This window comes from Cricetulus griseus, chromosome 3 (genome assembly GCF_003668045.3).
Source record: "Cricetulus griseus strain 17A/GY chromosome 3, alternate assembly CriGri-PICRH-1.0, whole genome shotgun sequence".
In the NCBI taxonomy this organism is placed as follows: Eukaryota; Metazoa; Chordata; class Mammalia; order Rodentia; family Cricetidae; genus Cricetulus; species Cricetulus griseus.
In genome coordinates, this window is record NC_048596.1 from 114,835,857 (window position 1) to 114,848,261 (window position 12,405).

General features: G+C 43.7%; 1 protein-coding gene across 2 annotated transcripts in view; it reads right to left on the reverse strand.

Annotated features, from left to right (window-relative positions):
* The window catches only part of Efl1 (elongation factor like GTPase 1), a 118,105-nt gene that overhangs the window by 29,754 nt on the left and 75,946 nt on the right, over positions 1 to 12,405 (reverse strand). For both annotated transcript variants that reach the window (XM_027407550.1, XM_027407549.1), the window contains exon 16: positions 1,530 to 1,661. In XM_027407550.1, the coding sequence (XP_027263351.1) occupies positions 1,530 to 1,661 (132 nt within the window). The remainder of the gene's footprint in view (positions 1 to 1,529; positions 1,662 to 12,405) is intronic.

Sequence of the window (12,405 nt, forward strand, 5' to 3'; positions counted from 1 at the left end):
CCAAATCGAAGAACTATGTACAGGAATAACAACAGGTCCCTCCTAGGGCTTCTGGGGCAGTGCTATTGGGAGCCTTGCTGTGAGCCCATGGATGAAGGGGTTATGGCCCCAAGGAAGGATGAGTGTAGGACAGCAGAGCCAAGAGCAAACAGAGTACATGCATTCTGAGGACTAACAGCCTGGGGACAGCATGAAGGAAAGGTTCTCAGACACTGAGTATGAAATGAGAAGCTGGACAGAGCACAACAGTCAGAAACTGAAATATCCAAGTGGGCACTTTACTGATACAATCAAGGAATGGAAAATAGCAACATTTCTTTAAAAATTATAATGAGGCCATGCATTGGTGGCACATGCCTTTAATTCCAACACGGAGGCAGAGGCAGATCTCTGTGAGTTCAAGGCCAGCCTGGTCTACCAAGTGAGTTCCAGGACAGGCTCCAAAACAATACAGAGAAACCCTGTCTCCAAAAACAAAACAAAACAAAACAAAACCCCAAAAAAACCCCAAAATTATAATGAACATTTTGTGCCCCTTTCAAATGTTTCAATTTAGATTTTAGAAGCTCAGAAACATTTAATCAATGGGAAAATGAACCTTGGCCTCCAGGTGGATAACTGTAAACAATTCTCTTTACTTTTTTTTTTTTTTTTTTTTGACAAAAGAAAGTAAGTTAGCGTCATTCAGAGCATGCTGTAGACAGGAAAGAAGCCAGGTATTGGGCAGTATCCTTCATGTCATGGAGCATATGGGGCTCACAGCCACCTGTAACTCACTCAGGGGATGCTGCTGGAGACAAACACACACACACACACACACACACACACACACACACACACACACACACTACATTAAAATAAATCTAAAAAGGGGGTGGTTAGTAAATAAATATTTGATAACTTTAGAAGCTCTAATATTTTAATAGAATATTTCTGTTTTTTTTTTTTTTTTTTTCTGAGACAGGGTTTCTCTGTGTAGCTTTGGAGCCTATCCTGGCACTCACTTTGGAGACCAGGCTGGCCTCGAACTCATAGAGATTCAGCTGCCTCTGCCTCCTGAGTGCTGGGATTAAAGGGGTGCGCCACCAACGCCTGGCTAGAACATTTCTAAAAGGCTGTTTTGGGTACCATTTTGTGCTATGTAATCCAGGGTAATTAAAAGTCAGTGGAAGCAACTTCTGGGACCCAGGGACCATGAGCAGCTAAGTCTATGCCTTAGAACTTGGAGGGAAAGAAAGTTTTCAATTACTAGATACCAGGAACAGCTAGATCTCAGGTAGACAAATAAATGTGCACATTAAGAAGATGAAGGAAGCTGGTTGTGCTGGTTTACATTTATAATCCCAGCACTCAGGAGACTATGGCAGGCGGATCTCTGAGTTTGAGGCCAGTCTGATTCATAGCAAGTTCAAGATCAGTCAGGGGTATGTAGAGAGACCCTGTCTCAAAAGCAAAACAGCAAACAAACCAAAACAAACAAACAAAAACCCCTCCCAGCATTTATGCCTCTAAAAACAGGGTCATCTTACTTGGGTGTTTTGGTTCAACAGCAACTCTCACAATAGGGGTGGCTTCAAAGTTGAGAGGAATGAACGGAGGGCAGGATGGCAGGCTGCACAACGTTGCGGATTTTAGAACAAAGTCCTGGAGGCCTCCAATTCCTGCACAGAGAAAAAGACCCATGGATCAATACAGGATGATCAGTTCTGAACTTATATTAGGAAAATAACAGCATGTACCTGGTACACTACCAAAGTGACAAGGAATGCATAGTTTGTTTTTAACCTAGGTAATATTACTCTTGTCAAAAATACAAAAATTCTGGATGGGTATGTCAGCATACATCTTTAGTCCTAGCACTCTGGAGGCAGAGGCAAGCAGAGTACCAGGCCATTCTGGTTTACATACTGAGTTCCAAACTAGCCAGGGCTATATAGTGAGACCCTGTTCCAAAAAAAATAAACAAAAGATACAGAAATTTGCTAGTTTTTCTTTTTCAGATAGACAAATCATGTTACATTAGGTTTAGTGAAAGCACATCTACTTTGATAACAGAAATGATCACTTCTAGGTTTGGTGTGTGTATGTTTTGTATGTATATGTCATGTGGTTATGTGTATATATGCTGGGGGGGGCATGCCCACGAGTGTGCACATTCATGTGGAGGCCGGAAGTACACGTCAGGTATCTTCTTCAATTTCTGCCTTATTTTTTGAGACAGGGTCTCTTGTTGAACTTGAAGCTCAACAATTGGCTAGACTTGCTGGCCAATGAGCCCAGGGATGTGTCTGTCTTCCTTTCCCCAGTGCTGGGGTCATACTGGGTCTCTTATGTGAGTGCTAAGGACTCAAACTCAGACCTTCATGCTTGTAGAGCAGGTACTTTCCAGACTGAGTCACCTCTCTAGACCCTGCTTCTAGATATCTTACCTGAAAACCATGATTATTTCAAGTTACAGCTTATAGTTTCTCTTTAAAATATATTCTAATTTAATGAATATGAATCTCTGCTAAAATAACCTCTTTGCTAAATATATTTATATGTAGATAAAGGGAATTCAGAAATCTACAGTGTGGCATGGCTACTGAGTATTTAGCTCCCTAGCTATTCTGAATTCTACCCCAGTTTTAAAGAGAATCGTCCTCTCCAGGTTCGTGAATGATGGTTGCATGAGACTCTGAAGGGTACATATGCCTCTGGATAGATGGGAGTAAAGAGAATATCTTACAAAGAGAGAGAAGGACATTCTGATCTCACATCCAGAATTAGAGTAGACAGTGTTTTAGAACACATTAAGAAACATGGGCAAGGACCATTTGGAAGCCATTGTGCTGGAATAAAAAAGACTGAGAAGGCTAGGTAGGAAGGAGATCATCCAGGAGAGGAGACCTGAGGCAAGGGCTTAGTATGTGCACTAGAATGGCAGCTTATAGGATTCTCCTTGTCTGACCACACTGGAGGAAACTTGCCTTTGATGTGCCAATCATAGCACATTCCGATTCACTATGTCATGAAGCCAGTTGCAAGTGTAAGAGAGAAAGTGTTCATTCTCTTATGGTCAAGCCTGCTGCTCCATCTGCACACATTTCCACACTCTGGCATACCCCTAAAGTCTAAATCCCCCACTACTGTACCCACTGGCCCAGCACCCACAAGTGTATGGCTGTAGCTTCCTGTCTCTCTCCCTGGTATCAGGATCTAACTGATTCTGGAGCTGGCAAACTCTCCAGCAGGGCTACTAGAAATAGCCTCACCTTCAGAGAGGACAGACTTCAGGAAAACCCCGTAGTAAATATTCCCTTTCAAACTTCATTCATCCTGCTTATGACCTCTGACAGCAGCACTTCCTTCCTGCACACACAACACATGGTTTCACTGGAGGACAAATGCTGCTCTTTTCTCTACATCACAAGGGATACGAGCTGCAGATGGTCAAGGAATCTGAACACTAGCTCTCTGATTTCTGGTTTACATTTTGCTCTTCCAGCAACCAATCCTACTCTTGCTACTGAGATCTGCTCAGATCTGCTGGCATTGGGAATTCCCCCAGACAGAAGAGTCAATGCCACAGAATTCATAAGATAAGAAATGATCCAAAGAGTGCAAAGACACAGGAAAAGGACCATCAAGGTTATCTGGGGTAATCACAGTAGAATGAGTGAACGTCTCTGAGCAGTTCTTTATCAGATACAAGGCAACATTGACTGTGCAGCTTAGTTTTTATACCAAACACAATTTACACAATTTGAAATAATTTTTTTGCCTTAAAAATAACAGAACCAAATTCAGTTCTGAAAAAGAAAACAACATACACATTATCTAATATTCTCACACTGTTATTACCCTCCACTCTTGTCCCGTTTTCTCCTCTTAGGCACACACCTTTACACTATTATAATATTTAATAATCTTTTCCCCCTTAAGTCATGATTTTTTCCTTCAATCATTTCAGTCAATATTAAATTAATCAGCCAGGCATGGAATCCCCACACCCAGGGGGCTGAAGTAGGATGATTATGAATTGGAGTCAGTTTGTGCTATCCATACAGACCTTTTCTCACAACAAAACCCAAACCCTCCTATTCCCTTCAACTGGGACTTGTAGGGGAGAGGCACACTCCTAAGGAATTATTTCATATTCTCTGAATTAGGGAGAGATTAGGTGCATGCAAAAAATTGTGGCCATCATATTTTAATCCCTATACTTATTTTTAAGTTTTAAGGATTAAAAAAAAGAATAGAAAAGCCAGATTAAGGAATGTGGTGATAAAAGCAGTTTAGAAGCAAAAGAATTTCAGCTTTTTGCTTTTTTTTTTGGTAACTGACTGAAGATAAATGAGTATGCATGCTAACTGGCACTCACAGACAGGATGACAGTTATCAGTAAATGCTAAGTTCTTCAATGGGGCACAGAGGCCTGGCTAGGCTCTATACTATTCATTTGATTCTTTTAAGTCAAATATTAATATTTTATAAAGTTAGCAGGTCATTTTTTCCAAGCTGTCCTCGATATCCCCCTTTAAGAAGTAGTTCAGACATACACAATGCATAAAATATATATTAAAAAGACTTAGCAATATTTTATAGAGACTGAGAAGTGGGTTGGCTTTCTGTTACATGGGTTGAGTCAATCCAGCATGAGGCTGTCCTGCAGGCAGGAAGATGGCAAAACTACCACTAAACACTAGCACTACTTTCTGGGGACAAGCCAGTCAGCTGTCTGGATGGAAAACAGCATTACTATCTATGGAAAACTTAACGTTTGTAAACCACTACTCCCTGGCTAAAGGAAAAGTGTTACTGGGATTAAAATTTGTTGGAAAATACGTAGTAACACTGTGGCTAGCAGATGGTCCCTAATGTTTAGCATTATCACAGTTAAAACCCTCAGCCCGCCCTTCCTATACTGTTTGGGCCAGAATCAATGGATTCTAAATTCTGGAGAAGCAGACTTGCACATAGCCTCAGGTCTGTTCCAGCACTTAGAGCCACTTTGGAAGGGACATGGGGACTTCTCTATTTTTCAGTACAGATGCATTAAAACGTAGGATGCTGTGTTCTTGGTTGTGCAAGGCTACATTCTGCCCTATGCCCGATGTCATTAGGTACTGAAGGACCCAATACATCTGTCCCCAGTTTACGCTCCAGTTCTACTTCCTTGTCACCCAGACTCAGCAGTTTGACTCAATTGCAGAGTGTTAGAGAACCCATACTTTACTACCCTCATCACAAGGCAGTGGAGGGAGTCCAGAAACATAAACATCCCCGCTTTGCCAGCACTGCCAAGGTTGACAGGTCGAGACTAGATAAGGTGTTCAGACACCAGGTTGGCCTGTTAGGTGTGCTAAGCAGGCCCAGGAAGTCAACAGCCTGTCAGCCTTCTGATAGCCCTAGAGAAAAGTCTTGCAACAATGACATCATCATGTCTTTTTTTTTCTTCTCATAGGAACAAATAAGCTAAAAATAGTTCTTAAGCAGGTTACACTAAGAACTGGAAGTCCTCTCCTCAGAAGAGAATCACGAGAAAACTAACACCTTAAAGAATTATAAATGTTTAATTTTTGTATTTGAGAATAGTGAGCAAACTGCCCATTGAGCTAAAAGAGTTACAACCAAATCACCATAGGGTCTCAATTTATGCCCAAGATGTGGCCACAGGGAGCTAGCTCACTCCACTCCTGTGGAAACATACTGACCCAATGGAGTTTGGCTAACACAACCAGATATGGGAGATGAGGATTCAAACAGGGGAAGAGCCCGAAGTGGCTTATACCCAAGTGTTGCTTAGTAATGTGTCAAAGGCAAATGAGAAAGTGCCTGAAAGAAGCCTTCTGTCTTCTCCCTGTTACACTAGGATAAATGAGAGCTACATAGGCTAGCCCAAGAAAACAAGGTGGCATGTACTTCAGTTTAAATCAATGTTTTCGACTAGATCAGAAATAGCTGTGAATAGTTATGTAAGATGAGGAAGGGGATTTTAGCCAGAGTCAGAACAGAGAGAACTGTAGTTCTAACAGTCCCCAATGTGATGAGGGCAGGTTACAGCGGAGAGCACAAGGCTGCAGGTAATACAGACAGGTAACCAAAGGGCTCAACTTCACAGCATGGACACCAGTTTTAGTGTGAAGGCTGTGGATGTGATAGACTACAGCTAGGGACCTAGGTTCCAAGGTGGGGCTGTCCCTGGATTAGGGACTGACATGGGGTTGTGACTGGATTAGGGACCGAGGTGGGGCTGTCCCTGGACTAGGGACCAAGGTGGGGCTGTCCCTGGACTAGGGACCGAGGTGGGGCTGTGCCTGGATTAGGGACCAAGGTGGGGCTGTCCCTGGACTAGGGACCAAGGGGGGGCTGTCCCTGGACTAGGGACCAAGGAAGGGCTGTCCCAGGACTAGGGACCGAGGTGGGGCTGTCCCTGGATTAGGGACTAAGATGGGGCTGTCTCTGGATTAGGGACTGACATGGGGCTGTGCCTAGATTAGGGACCAAGGAGGTGCTGTCCCCTGATTAGGGACTAAGGTGGAGCTGTCCCTGGATTAGGGACTGACATGGGGCTGTCCCTGGATTAGGGACTGAGATGGGGCTGTCTCTGGATTAGGGACTGAGATGTGGCTGTCTCTGGATTAGGGACTGAGGTGGAGCTGTCCCTGGATTAGGGACTGAGATGGGGCTGTCCCTGGATTAGGGACTGAGATGGGGCTGTCCCTGGATTAGGGACTGAGGTGGGGCTGTCTCTGGATTAGGGACTGAGATGGGGCTGTCTCTGGATTAGGGATTTAGATGGGGCTGTCTCTGGATTAGGGACTGAGATGGGGCTGTCCCTGGATTAGGGACTGAGATGGGGCTGTCCCTGGATTAGGGACTGACATGGGGCTGTGCCTAGATTAGGGACCAAGGAGGTGCTGTCCCCTGATTAGGGACTAAGGTGGAGCTGTCCCTGGATTAGGGACTGACATGGGGCTGTCCCTGGATTAGGGACTGAGATGGGGCTGTCTCTGGATTAGGGACTGAGATGTGGCTGTCTCTGGATTAGGGACTGAGGTGGAGCTGTCCCTGGATTAGGGACTGAGATGGGGCTGTCCCTGGATTAGGGACTGAGATGGGGCTGTCCCTGGATTAGGGACTGAGGTGGGGCTGTCTCTGGATTAGGGACTGAGATGGGGCTGTCTCTGGATTAGGGATTTAGATGGGGCTGTCTCTGGATTAGGGACTGAGATGGGGCTGTCCCTGGATTAGGGACTGAGATGGGGCTGTCCCTGGATTAGGGACTGAGATGGGGCTGTCCCTGGATTAGGGACTGAGGTGGGGCTGTCTCTGGATTAGGGACTGAGATGGGGCTGTCTCTGGATTAGGGATTTAGATGGGGCTGTCTCTGGATTAGGGACTGAGATGGGGCTGTCTCTGGATTAGGGACTGAGATGGGGCTGTCCTTGGATTAAGGACCAAGGAGGGGCTATCCCTGGATTAGGGACTGAGATGGGGCTGTCTCTGGATTAGGGACTGAGATGGGGCTGTCCTTGGATTAAGGACCAAGGAGGGGCTATCCCTGGATTAGGGACTGAGATGGGGCTGTTCCTGGATTAGGGACTGAGATGGGGCTGTTCCTGGATTAGGGACTGAGATGGGGCTGTCCCTGTTTTAGGGACTGAGGTGGAGCTGTCCCTGGATTAGGGGCCAGGTAGGGCTGTCCCTTGTGGTGGTTTCTGAGTGGCTGGAAAGATGAAAGGGAGGAAACAAGGACAAAGTGCAGACTCTGCCATGGGCAGAAGGGGAAGCATTCCAGTCCAAGGCTCTTCTTTTAGGTGTGTGATCCCTTGTTAGCATTCACATTAGTCATTGTGTAATGGACATTTTAGCTCTACCCCATTCCCCAGTATCTTTTCTATAGGATGCTTTTGAGGTTTTTCTATTTGGTGTCCAAGTTTCAAAGCTTAGAAAGTTGTGTTCAAAGGACTGATTAATAAACATTCAAAGTTCCCCAGTCTTCCAATAACATGAGTTTTAAGGGCAGGGATCCAAAATAGGCACCTCTAATGATTCTCCAAGGACTGAATGAATGTGAGCACTTCCTGTGCTTGCAGAGCTAAGAACTGACAGACAAATGCAGGGAAGAAGAAATTACAGTGCAATATGACCAGCACTATAAGGCAAGTGCATTCTGTTTACAGAAAAGAAAAATCAAAAGATTCTAGGCTCCCCTGAGAAACCGACATACAGGGATAAGGAGACAGTCATGCAGAGAGCGTGGGAAGATGTTCTCAAGAGCTGAAATGGCACCATTGTAGGCCCAGGGGAGAATATAAGGTCCTTATTGACACAGTGTGGAGCTTAAAACAGGACTGAAGAGACATTTCACCCCTGCATTCCCACTTCTCTGGGATCTTGCAAATGCTATCGGTTCTTTTCTCTAGTCCACATGTGTGCTTGTTATGTTTGCTGTGGAATCAGGGGATTTGAATCCAATTACAGCTCTAACCTTGTGCAATAAATGAAGCAGTGGCAGTGATAATTATAAAGGTCACAGTAGCAGCTGTTGTGCTAACAGACAAGCTCATTAGATTTTGAACTTACATTTATTTGGTGGATGATATGAACTCTATTAATCAATCACATGGATACACCAAAGAGTTAACTACCAAGATTTGCATTCACAATCCTACCCATCCTTGGGGTCTGTGCCCTATCCCACTGACCTAAACTTACATTTTCTACGTAACACATTGGTTTAGACAACTGTCTTCAGGATGAGTTTCAAATAGAACACTTTAAATAAATGGAGGAATGTACAAAGATCAGCATGCAAGAAGCGTAAAATGCTTAGAGTAGACTAAAACTAATGCTGTGCATTAGTCTGAAGGCAAAACTTGAGGGAAGGGAAGATGAGAAAAGGGAGACAGAGAAGGGGAGGGAAGAAGAAGTAAAGACACAGGGCTTTTTAAGTCAGAAAAACATAATTCAATTCCTTCTGCCTTTAAAACTCAAATATTTATTTCTGAATGGAAAGAGGAAATGAGTTCCTTCTGGATGGAATGGCAACTCCATCAGATACAAAATGATCCTCACCAAAATAATCAAAGAAACAGAAAGGCAGGGAAAAGCTGAATGAATAGGTGAAACTGGAGAAGGGCATCTCCAACTGTGAGCTATTTCTGTTCACTGTGGACCTGATAAAAGAAGACTGAAGGGTCAGCTCATGACCCTGTTCATGAGAAAGTGGCGCAACTCCAGGAGGCAAACGCGTAGACAGCACAGGGATGGTGGTCTGTCAGACACAAGACAGTGGAAACAAATGAGAGGTAGACACAGACCAACAAGTACAAGCATGTGGATGCTACCTCCAAGGTGGCAGACAGGAGTGCCTATTCAGCAAGCAGCAGTGAGACAATAAGCTGACGAAACAAACAAAAATTAGCACTGCCACACACTCTTAAAAAGTAAATTTCATGTGGATCAAATATGAAATGTAAAACAACAAAAACCGGAACACTTAAATCTCAAGGATTCCATAACATTAGACTCTCAAACCTCAGTATACTGTAAGAAACACACTTTGTAACAAAACATGCAAAAACAAAGCAACAAAAATGTCTCTAGTATCAAAAGTTGGAACAATGCAAGCCCTAAGTGCTAGTGTAAACCAAGGAGTTCTGTAAGGCAACAGAAATATAGATAAAGAATACAAGCATAACTACAAAAAGATTCTAAAAGAGGAGGAACCCTGTCTGTTAAAGACCAAAATAATCCTCAGTCTTAATCTCATTAAACAATAACACAAATATAAATTTAAAAAAGACACCATTTCACACCTATACAAGTGGTATGGAAGAAGCAGGTTTTGGTGGCTATGTGTATTAAAAAGTGGGTTTTGTGTACTACACATAGGACTAAAGGTTGTCACTGAAGGGACCATCTCCCCTTTCGGCAGCCTTAACAGCCGAACACGTGCTTGCCATAAACTTGCCTTGGTCACTTAGAGGTCAGATGCCTGCCTTGTGACAAGGAACCAATCAGAAGTTAGCTGGTGGCGCTATGCTTTACGATCCTGGATGTGCTTTACGGACAAGCGCACAGCAATGACGCACAAAGCATAGCAACCACCCTGGGAGGGCCTATGGGCCATAACAACCAGTTGACCAATCAACACAGGGCAAGCCCTCCAAACCTGGAGGCACACCAATAGTGAGCCTGTGCGTACCCCTAGACACTCCCCTTACGCTGCCCTATAAGATCTCTTTGAGGCCCTAGGAGCTGTCTTTGCTAGCCATCCACCATGCGGGTGAGTGAAAGACCCGAGCTAACAAGGGCTTAGGTCGTTAAATTACAATAAAGCCTCTCGAATCTGCCTGGTGATTGGGGTGACCGCAGTCGTGGCCTGGGATCCCGGATACCTGAGTTTTCCAGGGGTCTAACAGTCACAACTGTTACCAATGGGCTTCCTGTACAAAGGAGTTGGCACTTTGTATGCATGATTTGTAGGTTCTATGCTGGATGACTAGCCAACAGCAAGATCTGAACTTACATCTAATTTCATTTTAACAGCAAATGTGGTTGCTCTCTTTTCTTTTTATAGTTAAACATATACTAAAATTTAAGAGTGGAATTATTACATAAATCAGAAGAAGAATGAACCTGTTGTAAAAACATGATATTCACCATTTTGCCAACAGCCACTCAGGACACAGTCATCAATTCCATACATTCTATCAAACTGCCATCTATAACCGTGACATAAACACCAAGTGTGTAAGTAACTGGTACAGTCACAATCTTTACATCCCAAAAGGTACTGCACTTTATTGCAGATTACTTCTTTTCTGTTTGTGCTTATAGATAAATCATTACACTGCTATGTTGAAATTAGGTAGGCAGGCAGATTATTTTGTCCTTGAATTATTTTGTTTCCAGGAAGAAGGGTGATATTAGATTAGCTATTAAAATAAGGTCTGGATTGATGGTGTTTAAAAAACCATTGCCCTAGTAAAGCATGGACATGTTCAAAGCTCACTGTAGCACTTTTTCCAACAGCAAAAAGCTGAAAGCAAGATGGCTAGATGGTGGAGGCCTTCCATCTTAGCAACACTTCTGAGTTCAAGGCCAGCCTGGACAGTGATACCCTGTGTGAGGTTGTGAATAAGAATGGCCCCCCATAGACTCATACATTTGAATGCTTAGTCACCAGGAAGCAATACTATTTGAAAGGATTAGAAGGATTAGGAGGTATGGGCTTATTGCAGGAAGTATGTCACTATAGGTGGACTTTAAATCAAAAGCTCACACAAGGCCAGGCTCTCTCTCTCTCTGCTTATGGATCAGGGATGCAGCTCTTAGCTACTTCTCTAGCTCTGTGCTTGCCTGTTGCCATGCTCTCTGCTATGATGATAATGGACTTAGCCTCCGAAACTGCAAGCAAGCTCCCATTTAAATGCTTTCTTTTCATAGGAGTTGCCTTGGTCACGGTGTCTCTTCACAGCAATAGAACACTGACTAAGACAGAAATTGGTACCAAGGAGCAGGGCACTGCTGTAACAGGCCTGACCATTTGGACCATGCTGCTTGTTGGAGGAATATGGAAGAATTTGGGACTCTGGACTAGAAAAGTGCTTTTCTGGTTATCCTAGTAGAATTATGGAAGACAGTGCTGAGTGGTTGGAACTGTGGAGGCTCAGGTCAAGAAGTTTCAGAGGCGAGGAATATTGGCAAGTGGCTTAGAGACCATACTTGTAATATATTGGCAAAGAACTGACTGAATTTTGCCCTTGTCCTAAAAATCTGCCCAAGAATTTTGGATTAATGACACTGACAGAAGAAATTTCAAGACAGCCTATGGTATTAGTAATCACTCTTATGCAGATCTGTAATGAAAAGGAAAAAGCTAGACAAAGAGAATACAAAATGTACACAGTTTGAGGAGAAAAGGAACCATGGGAAGTATAATGGAGCTAAGCCCAGTGCTCAAGGAGTTAAAAAGTTTAAAGAAAAGTCTGATGCTAAATGGAATAAAGGAAGTGGGGACCTCAGGGAAAGACCCCACCCAGCTAAGCTTCCATCTTGTAAAAAGGAATTAGAGAAAAGCTTAAGCAGTAAAAGAAAGCATTAACAGCAGAAAGTTGGTGCAAATATAATTGAAGGAGGGGGGGCGAAGTTCCAGCCCTATCAGAGAGCACAACTTGGCAGCTTTGGCCACATGGTTCTGGCTTTAAAGTCAAGGATACAAGAAAGAGGTTGCAGAATTTCCCTCCATAGCTAAGGAAATAAGTAAAGACAGTGCTTGAGACAGGGGCTGTGTCAGGTGTTTTTGCATGGAGGCTCAGAGAGGCCATTGCATGAAGCTATGATTGCCCTAGAAACTCTCAGATGCTGAAGATGTCAAAGTCATGGGATATAGACCAAGGACAGCTCCTAAAA